Source organism: Rhinichthys klamathensis, unplaced genomic scaffold (assembly GCF_029890125.1).
Source record: "Rhinichthys klamathensis goyatoka isolate OS25496 unplaced genomic scaffold, OSU_Roscu_1.1 h1tg000232l_1, whole genome shotgun sequence".
Taxonomy (NCBI): domain Eukaryota; kingdom Metazoa; phylum Chordata; class Actinopteri; order Cypriniformes; family Leuciscidae; genus Rhinichthys; species Rhinichthys klamathensis.
This window is the reverse complement of record NW_026606756.1, coordinates 859,500-875,327: the sequence shown is the minus strand read 5'-3', so window position 1 is coordinate 875,327 and position 15,828 is coordinate 859,500. Positions and strand designations below refer to the sequence as shown.

Sequence of the window (15,828 nt, the reverse complement as noted above, 5' to 3'; positions counted from 1 at the left end):
GCTGGTTTAGGTCTGTTGTTGACAGCTGACTCACGAAGATATTCATATTTTTCATATTCTATGCAGTGGTCAGTTCACAGCAGTGACAGAAATTAATATTTTAATTAAGGGGCAATATTTGCCACCTTAAATTGATTTTTTCAGGGGCATTTTCACCTATATATGGACATTTTTTCTAAACTTATTTAGAGTTATGCATCACCTTTAATGTCAAATACTATCATTCAAATTCAATTATACAGTAATTATACAATAATACTTAATTATATAATAATCATACAGTACCACTGTTACCAGTCAAATTAAATCATTCAATCAAAATCCATCTTTGCAGTGCAGAGGTGACAGAAGCGGCATCAGAAGTGGCATTAATATATTTACACTCCATTTACAACTGCATAAATAAAGCTATGAGATATATATTTTTAAATCAATATTCAATATTTAAATATGAAATGATTTCTAATTTTAACATTTTATTTAAAGGGTACTTTAAATATGAAACCGCAGCGGCAAATCACTGTCTTAATAAGTGAGTTGAGGGAGTCATTCATTCAACCGATTCGTTCAAACGGCTGATTCATTCGGGAAAGAAGCAAGTGATTCGTTCAAAACGCGGATTTCAGTCAAGAAATAATCGCTGTCGGTTGCATTGAGACTCTGCTACGGTTTCATTTTGAAATTATAGACGGCGAAATAAAGGGAAAACAAACAATATTGACAATATTGTGTCTAAAAAGTAACTCAATGTTAACTTATTGTTAATTTAACTGTTGTATAACATAAATATCACAATTGGAATTGTGCACGGGAAAACGGCACTCTTTCTGATGTGATATTCTAATATAAGAACATAAATAATATGATATAAATATAAGACAAAAACTAACTTGGGGACATAACAGTTACACTGCACACATCACCCAGTGAAAGCACGAGAGACAAATGCGATGTCAGCTCGCAGTGCCTCGTACATTGTTAAAACAATGATTACAATATCATAAAAGACAATACACATCGCACACCATACGCACATAAAGAATGAACTTACAACTGAACTGATATTTACGACCTTTCTTCTCCTTCTCTCCTCTCGCGTGCAGGAGACAGTTATGCTGCCGCGACTCGCGAGTGACGCGAAATGTCACGTGAACTAGCAAATCCACAAAGATAGAATAATAAATAAATAAAAATACGTACGCTAATTAGATGGTTTTAATTTGGAAAGCTTTTAGATATGTCTAAGTCAAAGTGTCATCTAAAATTTAAGACCTTTCATAAGTAAAAATAAGACTTTATAAGACTTTTTATGGCCTTAAATTTTAAAAATCTAATTTAAGACTTTTTAAGACTTTTTAAGGATCCGCGGGAACCCTGTAAATGCAGCCTTGGTGAGCAGAAGAGACTTCTTTTAAAAACATAAAAAATCTTACAGATCCAAAACTTTTGACTGGTAGTGTATATGCTAATTGGTACATGAATATTTTATTGTGATCATTATTAATACACACAGCAGTGGCTTATTGCTGTATTAATCTTGTGGCTTATTGCTACTTTCTGACTACAAATCGGTTTAAAAAGTCATGTAGTTTATTCCAGCCTTAGTCCTAGGAATGATGATGATTTTCTCACCATTCTGAAACAGACCCAGCTGCTGTGGGAATAAGGGAAAGTGCCTTCAAACTCAGTGGGAAGTTGAGCGATGTCAACATGCTTATAGAGAGACTTCAAAGATGTCAACAACTCCACCTGACAGATGCAAAAAGAACACAGGACACAACAGTCGTCAGGTCTTAGCTTCTGCATTCAAGGGGATAAATATGTATTGTAGTGCAATCATAAACACTTCAGCTATTCTAATAGCTTAGATAGATGTCTAGGCTACACTATCAGTCCAGCTGTGGTGAAATTCTCAACTGAAGCACTTTCCTACGTAGCTACAAGTGTCTATCTCTGGCAGTCTGATTTGTGTCAGGCACAAGCGGCGTCTCAGTACAGACACTTGTGTTTTAAAATAGCCATCTATTTCTCAGTGCAGAGTAACTAGGTGAAAGCCAGAATCTTGTCAGTGCTGGTAGATGCTGTTTATTTCTATAAAGGGGGCTATATTTTATAAGAGGATGTTAGAGGATTTCCTTTAACATTAACTAGAAACCTCACAATGTTCTCCAGGACCTAAAGATGAACAAATGACCTCCATTTCCTCCTATATAGAGTAACATATGGATTTGCGTGTTTTTTTTTTATCCTTCCTGCCCTCATTAAATGCAAGTCACATGCTACAATACCACATGTGGCACATCACACAGATATTGTCATCTGTAGTTATTGTTTGAGTGTTATCGTGGCTGTAAAGTTATGCCAAGTTGCAGGTGATGGGTCATCATTTTTGTGCATTACCTACCTGTATAGAAGAGGTTTTCTCCAATCGCAGAGCCAAATCTCTGTCGGCCAGCAGCAGTACTGTATGGATGCATCCCGGCATAGCTTCCTGCAGAGATTGAATAGACTATCAAATCACAAACAGCACCATGAATTACACACATTTCACAGACTAACCCAGAATTCCTAGTCCTATTGACTAATAAAAGTATTTTATAGTCATTTATGATTACTGAAAAAGTAATTATAATTACTGAATGCGAGCTTGTACACAAGAGAGAAGCCTGTCAGAAGCAGAGTTTTTTACGAGGTGAAAAAAAAGGGTAAGATGTAGAAATGTGTCTGCATCAATTTTTTACAATAAGATCAATAAAACCTTGAAAATAGACAGGGTGAATTTTCATTAATGCTTTATTTAACTATGCATTTATGTCATTGAACAAAAGTTTTTAAAGGTTACATAACCTAGTAGACACTTTTCTGTAATGTGCCCCAAAAGCCACAATAAAAGCCTTCTGTCAGTGAATGTACCATAACAAAAGAGCAGAAAACCAACACTCTGTAAAAACAGACCAGAGAAGTCTATTATGCCTTTTGAGAGCTGTTTTAGTCTGTTTCCTTGTACGTCATCATGCATACTGATCATGCACACATTATCGTGCCATCATAGCCACATCAGACCAGAAGGAAAAGAAAATCTCTGCTGGAATGAAACAATAGCATATTTACTGAGGAATGTTCCAGAAACATCAACAACCGCTTCAGGGCTGAGACTATTTACTGCTGATATTTATTGCCTACTTGCTGAAACACTGCAGTTTTATTTTTCACTTTGCATTTTGAGTGTATTAAAATCATGAATATATGCTGAGACTGGATCTGGTTTTATGTTGTTGTGAATTAAAAGTGTGTCTTAACCAAGGAGTTACTATATGGTTTTGTGAATTAGTTTATAAAAAAAAAAAAAAAAAAATTCCTTGGTAGGCCATGGTTCAATCCATAAACAGAATACAGAGGCCTGATGGAAAAGTGTAATTGTCAGCTCAAAAGGACATCTATAATGGAATGATAGTATCAGTGGAGGGAGGAGAGCCTGTGTCTGTTCCCTGAGGGCCGGACCGGTCACTAAGCTACTGCATTCATTCAGAAAGACCTCATCTGTCAGTGTTAGCACTGACCCTGAATACACTGAAGGGCATTCAAACACGTGACATTCACATAGTTTAGCAGTACATCATCAAGAATCTTATACTTTCAGTAAAGCCACCTTTTCCACAAGAGAGCACTTGTAAGCTGTCTATCATGGATTACATATACAGATGGAAGATCAAAGAAATGAGAAAAAATAAACCACGCAAAGGTCATATGGAGAATTTCTGCAGCTGTTTTAAACCTCAAATGAGTTCATAAAGACAATGAAAAGCTCTCACAGAGGCCCTGTGCTACTCAAAACAACATTGTCATTAAAAGCATTCATCAATTTTACTTTTATATTGCTTATATTTATCTCTCTCTATCTCACTCAGGATGTTTAAATGGTGAAGTCAGCATTGGCACATCCTCAGTCTGTCAAAGTAGGGCAGGTTTTTGGCAGAAGAAGAAAGCAGTATTAATCTGCATTAAGGTCTAGAACACAAACTCAGTCTGGAGTCACTTCCATTAAATGTGCTCAGGGATCATGTTCCTGCAGTTACTTTGAGCATTACTTACTGGTTTCCTCACATCACTCATGTAAATGACTGGTGAGGTGATTCTTCTACAGATGAGATAAGCCATCTATTCTCCATAAACACTAAAAGAAAAATGTATATAATTGAAATCTGACTGGATATGACGCCTGTGTTCTCTACTGCCACCTTGGTCAGGTCACTCTAGTAAAAGAGTAACCTTTAACAATTGAGATAAGATCTCAATAATAGTAAAAAACAACTAACAAGCAACAATCATGTCAGAAGTTGATGCATTCTGCAAAATAACCAATCCCAGATGAGGAAAAGAAATCCAAGGACATCACCCTCTCTCTACTAATCTCATGTGAGCATGTCCTATTGTGTAATTGTGTGTGAATGCAACTATTTATTTCCACAGCTGGGAAATCACATTATATTTATGATGTGCTGCTTTTTGCCTTGTTTAGCCAATAATGACTGATTCTGTCGATGAAAACTCTTCTCAAAGGTTTACTTTAGTTTAGTCAGCTCTTCTGAATTCCTCAGTAGCAGATGTCTGGTTGGAAGTTAGATTTAAATATCAAGATTTATGGCAAGGTTGCATTACCATTCAGTTTGGAAGAAAGTATGAGAAAGGAAACGCATAAAGGATGTGAACTGTATGTGACAGTTCTATCTGTGTAGGATATGAACAAATGGTAGACCGTCATGGTGTTAGTACCTGGAGGATGTTGAAGGCTTTAAAGAGGGCGGGGACAGGAGAACACTTGCGGGCATCCACCAGGACAGTCAGTCCCAAAGCACTAACTTCCTTCCTGAGAGTCAAATCAAGGTCATGTGTTTGATGAAGGAAAGGTAAATAAAATAACATATCAATGGTTTATTGTTCAAAATGAATGAATCTTAGATTATAGCAACAATAGTTTTTTTTCTGTTTTTTTTTTTATTAAATATATACAGCCTTGGTGAGCATAAGAGACTTCTTTTTTTTAAAAATTAACAAAACGTATTGATCCAAAACTTTTAAAATGGCAGTGTGTGTACCTGAGTGTACTGAAGAAGTAGACCATGATCCGCACCAGCTCTCCACTGTTGCAGTTTGGATTCAACCAGATAGTGTTTCTCATTGTCACGGTCACAAGGGCATGGCCTGATTTATCTCTTGTTCCTAAAATTCATTTTAAAAGTTGAGCTTTTGGATCATATTGATGGCAGGACCATATTAATGGCATTAGAAGCAGTCCCTTACCAGGTAGGCAGAGCACTCCTGAGTTCAGGACATCAGGATTGATGTCATGCGCCTCACTCTGGACAGGCTGGGTCCTCTGGGAGATGGGCGGCAGTGGTGGATGAACTGCTGAGGGGTCTTCACTCTGGGTTTTAGCAGACAGGTGGCAAACAATGTGGTCTACTTCCTGACTGGATGCTGGAATATGAAAATCGGTTGGAGTTATTTCAACACAAGCAACACTGGCACACACACACACACACACACACACCTAAATGTAAACAAAGAAACAGTTCAGTTTACAACACTGGCAAGTCAATTTACAATCTGTCTTATCATTAAAGACAATAATGCATCACTTCAGTCTTTAGAAAGTTCACAGATAATGTTGATATGATCAATTGAAGTGAATGTTTACAGCAATGTTTGATCACTCAAAATTGATCAAAATTGATTTCACTGAGATTCTTACTCGCAGAAGATATACAGCACAGCTTACAGATGGCTGACTTGATAACTACATTTGGCTCTAAACCTAAAAAAAAAAGAAAAGGGAAAAAAAGCTAAATCTCTGGGTCATGAAACACAAATCTATTCAGACACTGAACAAAGCCAGCAGACCCACATTCTCTGAACCCCCCACTAACAAACAGCAATGTAGAAACGGTGGAACGGAGCGTAAGTATTTGTCCAATCTGTACCATTATGCAGCTCAAACAAGCACACTCCTAGCTAATTTAAAGCATTCCAGGTATCATCCTGTGCGTCGTTCCATAGGGCGGCTTGGATCTGTGCCCCATATACCAGACCGCAAGATAGGGCTCAGAGATAACCAGAGATCAGCTTCCGACAGTCATAAAACTAAAGTTTTGCTTCGCTGCACTGCCACGCACTGCTGCTGCTGTGCAGAAAATAGATACTGAGATCAAAAACAGATGAGATGGAGTCCTGGGAATTCCAGCACTCGTAAAACAGCTTGCACAAGGACAAGAAAAACATGTATAAATTGCTCTGAAGCATTATCTGGCTGAGATTGCTATATTTCAGAAGGGATTTGAGCTGGAACAGCAGAGGTTAGCTTCTGAGGAAAGAAATCAAAACACAATGGAATGCTCTTCTTCAGTTAGGTACGATAGATAAGCTACGATAAATTTGACAAATACAACAAAAATCGTTTTTTTACCCCTACTTTCTCTTTGCTTTCTCTCTGTCTCCTTGTCTACCCAACATCCTCCTCGCCAGAGAATGCTCACATTGAGGAAGTAGACTATATGAGCCCCCCTCGAGCTGAGCTGAGTGCTACCCCAGACAGGGCAGAGCAAAGAGGGTCTTGGCTTCACACTCTCTCACCACAGTCTGGAGTTCAGTCTGGCAATGGGAGAAACCCTTCAGTGATTATTCTTCATGCCTTTCTTCTCCTTTCTATCTGATGTAACACTGGACCCTGAATAGTCAGACCATTAGGCAAACCTCTAAAACATGCTATTTAAACAGAATATATTTCCATACAGCAGACACATGTATTATTTTTATTGTAATAGAATGTCTGTGATTTTGTGCCGTGATATATATGTGTGTATACTGTATGTGTGTCTGCTGTAAAGATCATACATCGGTAAAAGCAATGGTCTGGCCAATCAGTCACAAATTAAATGTTGCTCACTTGTAGAAGCGTATGAGAAACTCTTGTAGAGCTTATCCATACTATCATCTAGTCTTTAGTCTTCCATCTGCCCAGCTCATCAGCTCTCTCTTTCACAGACTGAATTCTCATCAAAGTCTCTACTGCTTTTCAAGAGGTTTTATAGGTCTTAGAGAATCATTGTCCAAAGGTAATTTTCCTTTCAAAACTAAAAATACACCCAGCAAACTGCTGACACTGAAGATTTGAGTCATTACAAAACCGAAGAGTAGACTGAATCTTATTCACATGAAACAGTGGATTAAGAGTAGTATAAACACCTGAAATCCTCTGAAAAATGGAAAAATTACGAAAAGAAAAAATGAAAACAAAGCTTACTTTTAGCGTATATAGAGGTAATAGGCTAGCCATAGTAGCCTTGCTGTAGTACTGAAACTCAAAAAGTGTTTAGGGTTTGTGAACCACCCACTAAGAGAGAAAGAATCAGATCTATCATAGTCAAACTACCACAACAAACACACCATCATTTCTTCTTTCTGCTGTTCCTATCTTCAAAGCAGTGCACCCCCACCCGTTCTCCATTACTTAAACACTCCATCTATTACCCCCGAACACACTCATACACTAAAACATCCCCCTCTGCTAACCCCCTGCAATTTCAGAGGTCCCACAGCAGGGATTGTGTTCAGGCCCACCCACATCACCTCATCTCATATATCTTTCTTCACACCTGTACTACACCTGGGCCAGGTGAGCACATCCAAAGCAAACAAATCCTCTGGATGAAGAAGAAGCGGAGGTGGGACACTGACAGCAACCTGTTGATATGAAGGACTAATAAACAATATGGCAGATGATTGTTCAAAACAACAGCTCCTGATCACACACAAAACACACGTCATCCGATATCAGCTTTACTCACTGCAACAGATGTCCTAAAATAGTTTAATCCAAATGAATGCAGGATTGAGTTACTAAAGTACACAAAGCAGAAATCCTGCACATAACCCAGGCTTCTCTTCAGCTGTTTCCTTTAGCAGTTCAGATATGAAATGCTGTCTATCTTGGACAGTGTTCAGTGGAATTAATGTGTGTCTAAATTTGAAAACAAACTGTCTAGAGGCCAGAATATGACCTGCTACAAAACACATCCTTGTAAAGTGCCCAGTCTAAGTAAAACCAGAGCCTCACACACTTTTCTTTCAGCCTGAAGAGAAAAGCAGCTCTATCAGGTCGTAGCATGGGCCATTTGAGAGCCATTTGTAACTTGTCAGAGGCCTGAATGTCGAAACGCCGGAGCTAGTCTGCTAATCCAGAGTAAATATACTAGGTGGACAGTGGACACGGTGACGGCAATGAATGAACGATGAAAAAATTACTCACAAGTCACTATAGTGAACAACTGCTACAAACCATGGAGTCCGTTTGTGAAGTAGAACACAATTCATACATGAAACACCATTAAAATAAGCTAAAAGTGAATAATAGAGGGGATTATAAGTGAACAGAATTAAAATAGTTACAAAAGTGATAAAATATGAGGAAGAGGATGAAACTGTGAAAGTGAATGAATGGAGTGAATAAAGAAGAGGAGAAGGGAGAGAAGTAGGTTCTTCATCAGCTGAGGCAGTGGAAGAAGTCTTTAGACGCATCTGAAACAGTTCAGAGCTTAGATGCATCTGTAAAGATGAAGAAACGGGGATGGAAAATGAATGGAAGGGGAAAGTGGGAGGAGTTTAAAGGGAAAGAAGGCATGTGGATAAAGTAAAGGTGAGCGGGATGGACTTTTCAAAGATGACTCTACCTTGCTCTTCCTGCTGATGGTAATGGGACTCCATGTCTGCTTGCTGCTGATGCTCTGCTGGAGAGCCATTCATAGAGGAAGTAACCTCATCCTCTTGCCTCTCCTCCTTTCCCCCCTTTCTCTCCTCCTCCTTTGTTTTTTGCCCTTCTCGTTTGGTGGTAGGTGCGTCATTAGTGTGCATATGTCCATTTGTGTTTGGCATATCTGAGGCTAGATCAAGGACTTGAGTGCATGCTGACTGGACTCTACTTTCAGAATAGTTGGTCACTATGGCCTCCTGCTCACTCACAGTATTGGCCTTGGTCTCCTCTTCCTCCACCCCTTGCTCTTTAACATTGGTTTGTTTCTTCTCAATCTCATCTGTTCCTACAGAGAAGCTGCCCTCCTCCTGAACTCGAACGTCTGAGTCAGACTTGGGCGTGGTATCTACCAGACCTGTTTGAGCAGTCTCAACTTCCTCTGCCCTACAAACTGCTTCTAATTCATTCTCCATCTTGCTTTCCAACACTCTAATGCTTTTCTTTTCTACTGTTTTTGCCTCCTTACAAGGCGAATTACCCGCTACATCTCTTTCTGCACGTTCTTCCTTTGTCTGAAGTTCCACCTCTGTCTCGTTTCTGTCCTCACAGGATTCTGTCCTCACCTGACCTTGTGAAATGAGCGTAACCGGATCCTCCCCAGGCGCTGTGGTGACAGAGGCCAAGGCTACCTGGTCGCTTTGCGGAGCAGCCGAAACAAGCCCACCTTCTTCCTCTGCACTGGGACTATAATTCTTGTCATAACTACTGTTACTTAATGTCTTATGGTTCTCTTTTACGGTAATAAGGTCATGCACTTTCTCAGGTGGTGTATGAATGTGTGTGTGTATCTGACATGGGCTGTGATCTGTTTGCTCAGTCTGATTCTGTAAAGACACACTGATATCTTGAGGCTCAGAGACCGACTCTCCACTGTTCTGCAGATCACAACTGCCTTCCAGGCCACAATCACCTCTCATCTGCTCAGATTTAGATCTGACTTTTGCTTCTGCAGCAGGATCAGACACAAAGAGTTCAATATTGTCCAGAGAAACTTGTTCTGAGTTTTTACTCTCTAAATTACCAAATAACATTTCATTCTCTGGCTGTGATGTACTAGTTACTTCGCTGTGTGGTTGCGCCATGTCGACTGTTTTGCTGTTTGGTTGTGATGTTCTTAGAGGCATTTTGTATAGATGTGATGTGTTGAGTGGTTTGCTGTCTGGTGGAGATATGCTAGCTAGTTCACATTCGAGTTGTGATGTGTCAAATCGTTGGTTATCTGGTTGTGATGTGCTAACTAGCTTGCTGTCTAGTTGAGATATGCTTACTGGTTTAACGTCTGGTTGTAATGTCTTGACTGGCTCATTGACTATTAGTGACCTGCTGACTGGTTTGCCGTCTGGTTGTGATATGCTGGCTAAATTACTGTCTAGCTGACAAATGCTTACTGGTTCAACTTCTGATTGTGATGTCTTGACTGGCTCATTGACAAGCTGTGACATGCTGACTAGTCTGCTGTCTGGTTGTGATATGCATAGTGGTTTAAGGTCTGGTTGAGATATGCTTACTGGTTCAGTGTTTGATTGTGATGTCTTGATTGGCTCACTGACTAGTTGTGATGTGCTGTCAGGTTGTGATGTCTTGATTGGCTCACTGACTAGTTGTGATGTGCTGTCAGGTTGTGATGTCTTGATTGGCTCACTGACTAGTTGTGATGTGCTGTCTAGTTTTCTGTCAGGTTGTGATGTGCTGATGACACTGTTGTCTAGTGATTTGACGACTGGTTTACTGTCTGTTTGTGTTGACATATCAGATAGTGGAGCAGTATCATGCTCAGACACACGGTCACAGGAGGTTGTACCTGCAGCAGATGTGGGCTTAGACTCGTCCACCTGCTGGAGCGGACATTCTGCCTCTGCAAGAGCAGTGGGGGTTAAGATCACAGATTGGTAGGCATCACTCAGGTTTTCCTCAATCAGCATGGCACACACCATGCTCTGTGAGCATGCACCATTCTTCAAAAGACCCTCCTCTGGTTTGGCTTTAGGCTGAGTAGAACCAGCAGTCTGCGGTTTATGTAGATTTCTGTAGTTCATACTAATGGCTTGAGTGAGAGAGCCCTTCTGTGGGGAAAAGCGTGGTAAGGTGATATCGGCTAGCTCCACATACTCCCCTTCTGAATCCTCTGCTGTGCTGCTAGAGCTCCGCCCACTGCTATCTTTATTGATCTCACTGAGAGCAGGGAGGAGCTTAACCCCCTTGCTCTGACAGTCCATCTCCCCTGATTGGTCTGTGGAAGTGTCAATAAAAATCCTACATTGTATGTCCTCAGGGTTGTCTTTTTGATCTACGTCAGAGTCCCTCCCCTCTGTGTCTGAAACTTCCTTGGCCATTCCTCTACTTCCGCCTTGTTCTGTAACTTGGGAAGGTCTGCTGATAAACTCTGGGTGAACAATATCCTCCCACGGTACCCTAAAAATGTCATTATCCGCTGATAAAAGACAGTGTTCCAGGGCGGCTCTTCTGACCACAGTCCTCTCCCGGTTGATGGACTCCAGCCAGTCCATGGTGATTAGAGAGGTGTATGCTAGCTCCGGTACGGTAAGCTCCTCCACATGCTGCCCACTAACTGCCAGACACTTCACTGTGATGCGCGGGGTGCTTTTGGGTGTTGGCGTCACCTGCAAGTAGAAGTCGCTGGGCCGTAACACACGCCAATCCAAAGAGGAGAGCTGGATTATGACCTTCTCATGAACGCACAGTGGCCAGCCTTCATGACGAAAAAGGTAACCACAGTATGGAAACTGTAGAGAGAGGAGAGAGGGAACAACCAGTCAGGCAATCAATCAATGTTAATTGAACTGTTGTCAGTTATATAGAAAGACTCGCAGGACACATTTCAGTTTTCTTAGAAAGAAATGCATTCCAAATTTCAATATACTGCAATAAAAATCTAACAAAAAACAGCGAGCTAGAGGCAGGATTCTGTCAACGGTTCATCCAGCTAAATTATTATATTTGCCACATATAATTTTCAGGACTTTAAAACATGAAAAAAGACAAAGTGGCAACTGGCAATTCATGTTTTACATTTCCCCCCATTCTAAGTGCACAAATTGACATGAGATAACTGGTTTGTCTTCCATTTTTTCTCAAGACAATAAGAAAATTAATATAGTCTCAGAACATCTGAACATCTATGTTTGTCAATGGCTTGCTCATTGGGGATTTTAAGGGAAAATATGTATTGCAAAAAATAAAATGCATGCAATATATTTTTATTAACTAATGATAAACTAATACAATTAAAGCTTCATAAAAAACATGTCAACAATCTGCCACTTTCACTATGTTTTTAAAATGCCATTTAATTAACACAACAGTGAATAATACAGACAGGGATTATAAGGGATTCTTTCTTGTTGAATCCGGATGCTTCTAGATGATTCACTAAGACAGTTTGGACAATAAGCTCCTTTATTGTAATTCAATTTTAGAGAGAAGGCCCTGCAGTCTCTCTGTACCCTGTTTCATTCATTTGAATGAATTTTACAAAGGAAGTGTACAGGGACACTAAAGAAGGAGAAAATAGCCTTGGAGTCCCGAAACAACTCCACGGTTCAGTGTTTCTTCCTATATGCTTTGACAGTCATGTCACAGACTGCAATACTGACTGGCTCTGTGTAACCTGATACAAATGTGCTTTTGGATATACTAGTGATGAAATGAATATTCTGCTCAAGTTTACTACGGTCTGCTGAAAATGACCCGCTTCCTTTGAAAGGAAGAGCAGGGCAAGGGAGGAAGGAGGGTTGAATGTCCTTGCGCCGAGGGTAGGGGTGGGGGGGTGAAAGGGCTTTTTATTCACAGACCTCTCAGTTTAAGCTTCTGTTTCCCATTATTATATTCTCATTCACCTTCAAGCTACAGCCCCCACCTACACGGAGAAATAGACAGACCTGGAGATACTCCACTGACCCCAGGTGCAGCAAGCAGCCACTGTTCCCACAGGGTTCACAAATGCACATATTGACACACACAAACTACAAAAAAAATTCAAGATACTAATGGCTCGATTCCACAGAGCGGTAAGATACAGTACAGTATGGTACGCAATTATTTCCGTTTCCACTGTCAAAAGTTGTGAATGGTACCAAAATGCCGAACCGTACCGTAGCACTTTTTCGGTACCCTTCCGTTGAGGTACCTAGCACAGTGGTACGGTACCATAAGGGTGGAGCTAGACTCACTGCAGAATGTTGATTGGTTGACAAAGAATCGTCACTTGCGCGCGCTACAAGGGGAATAACAACATAAGAAGCCCCATTTTTTTATATACAGTTGAAATATAATACTACTGTTGTTGTGTCAAGAAATGTAGTATTAAGAGTTTTTCAGGCGAGAATGTAGTTGTTTAAAGCTCAAATCTGTGGTTTATTGATAAAGATTTATGAAAATTTGAGATTTATGAAAATGTGAGATCCATTCCAGACGATCACCGGGCGCTCGGCGCTTATGTACCCCGCCTGGAACAGCCTTTCCCCGGCTAGTCCTTCTGATGTTTGGCGCTGACTCTGACGTCTCTGTAGTGGTTAAACATGAGATATAATTCGTCTTGTGTAGACCTAACGGGCGATCTTGGGTCTCGTGAATCTATAATTTGTTCCCTGGACAATAGTTTTGTCTGTGAAGTTTCATAACTTTATATATTTAGGCTATTTAACTTTACCGTTGTAAGGTTAGACTAGAGCGCTGATTTTGTATGTTTGACTGAATTGTTTGATTTATTATTTATTTCTTATTGTATAGCTTCTTGTACCTTTTACTTATACTTTTATAATGGCTAATATTGATAAAACTGAAATTTAATAAAAAGAGACTTGAGTTTTGTCATTTTTAATTTTATTACAATGAAGATGATCACTGTAATGTTGTTTACTGCAACATTTGTTGTTTAGTACAAATGCACATATTGCCTGGACCATATTAATATGTTTAATATTTTTAAAATTTAAACGAAAAGAGGCAGGGTTGAGTTTTATTTGTTTTTAGTTTTTTTTGTTATAAATAGGTTAACGTTATACATGCAGTGAATATAATCAATGCGCGTTGCCTGAACCACATTTGTGTGGCTATTAGGGGTGTAACGATACACAAAATTGACGGTTCGGTTTTCCCACGGTTTTGACGTCTCGGTTCGGTTCGATTCGGTTCGGTTTAGAAAGCTAAAATTGCTTCTTCTTTTTTTTCCTTCTTTTTTTTAAACAGTGGTTTAATGAAAAAATTGTCTTTGTCTTTAAATTAATTCAATTACAATTAAACGTTTCACAAGGATTAAAAAAAAATCTGCTAAATCTGTAAACTGTATAGGGAGCCGCACATTACTATAACATTAAAGGTTGTAGCCTAGACTTTTAACCTAAATTCAGATGCTATTTATTTTTTAGATATAATAATCAACACACAACACATTGTATGAAAACATGTAAACTGAACATAAGGCAGTTTTTGCATTAACTTGTGTTTTACTCTAATTTGTTATTGAAATATAATACTTTACACAGTTGTCATTTTCATGAAAGATATTTTAAACATACATTAAATAATCAAGATATCATTAACAGGTTAAGTAAAATATAATATATAGGCTAACATAGTGCATTTATTTAGTGCAAGAGTTCATTTATAGGAACCATTTATAGGAAGTTGTGGACACTGAATCACTTGCCTGTTGAGGTAAATATAATGCTAGTGACAAGCTATGCTGTTTTATTGACGTCTTTCCGCTGCTGAAACACTGATTGAGCGATTACACGAGTTATGATGCCTTTCAGTAAGTATACTGCATCTTTCAACATACCTTCAGGTGTCCATTCTGTAACTGAGGAAGAGATGATCGCGTTTACCCGCGCGCCGCGTTGCCGTTTGAAATGAGGAGCTTAGTAGGCCTAACGTTACCGACAGCGATCTGTCACGCCACATCAAAGAGCGCCAAAACGCCATTTATTGTTTGAATTTCGTGATCAAATAGACAGAATTTGAAAGATTACACCTTGCTTATTATCGAAAGTAACAAAACACGGAGCTTGTTATTTGGTGTTAATGGTGGTTAGCTACAAAACTGAATTCGTTGTGTGCTGTACACAAGACATGAGATGTCCATTGAGCCGGGCTGGGCGGGGCGGGGCCGGGGTAGCAGGGGGCGCGGAGGGGCGTGTTCGGTACGCAATGAGAGTATCGCGATTCGAATCGTGTGTTCTGTATCGCGGTTTTTCGGTTCGGTTCAAATATCGTTACACCCCTAGTGGCTATAATGTTTAAGATTTCTTTAAATTAAAACGAAAAGAGGCAGAGTGGTGTTTTATAACATAGTTCGTTTTATTGTTGCCTAAAATGTACATACAGAGATAATAAAGTAGCAGAGCGAGCTGAGTGACGCTTTCAAGAACGAGCTGTTCCATTTGCAGAATTACCGGACTCGCGTCAACGCCCCGTTCTCCATTAGGGCTGGCTTTCAGTCATGAAATTCCACCAATATTCCTTTGTGTGATTGTTCAGAGGAGGCCTGATAATTGTGGTTATAATTGTGAGAACTCTCTGTTGTCAGAAACAACAGACAAGTCATAAAGCGCGTTTACATGCACTTTAAATTTTTTATTTCAGTCATACTAAAACCACAATTCACCTTTTTAAAGTGTCATATAAAGACATCATCAACCAAAATCAAGTTTCATTTTTGTGAAGCATACTAACAGGCTTAAATGATCTACGACTGTAGCTTGACTACACACACAAAAAAAAAACCCGCTGCAGCTCGATTATTACAGCATGTGTACATAAATTAGTCTGGAAATTAATCTAGTCTAAGCAGATCTTTTCAGCAACATGAGATTGAGTCTGGCTTTTGTTATTTCCTGATAGCCATCTCCCCATTATTTCCTGTCTCTCCTTGTCACTCAAAGTCAAGAATGCTGTGCATGTAGGATATGGGGGTGTCACAAAGAAAACTGTAACTAAGGAACAAGAAGCTGAAGTCGAGTGTAAAGAACATGTGTGTGTAGACAGCTGTGTAGAGCATGTGT

General features: G+C 39.6%; 1 protein-coding gene across 2 annotated transcripts in view; it reads right to left on the bottom strand.

Moving 5' to 3' along the window:
• The window catches only part of plekhg4 (pleckstrin homology domain containing, family G (with RhoGef domain) member 4), an 80,944-nt gene that overhangs the window by 47,529 nt on the left and 17,587 nt on the right, over nt 1-15,828 (bottom strand). For both annotated transcript variants that reach the window (XM_056265462.1, XM_056265463.1), the window contains exons 3-8: nt 10,608-11,550; nt 5,302-5,478; nt 5,097-5,220; nt 4,774-4,867; nt 2,405-2,491; nt 1,633-1,749 (exon numbers count right to left, since the gene is read on the bottom strand). In XM_056265462.1, the coding sequence (XP_056121437.1) occupies nt 1,633-1,749; nt 2,405-2,491; nt 4,774-4,867; nt 5,097-5,220; nt 5,302-5,478; nt 10,608-11,550 (1,542 nt within the window). The remainder of the gene's footprint in view (nt 1-1,632; nt 1,750-2,404; nt 2,492-4,773; nt 4,868-5,096; nt 5,221-5,301; nt 5,479-10,607; nt 11,551-15,828) is intronic.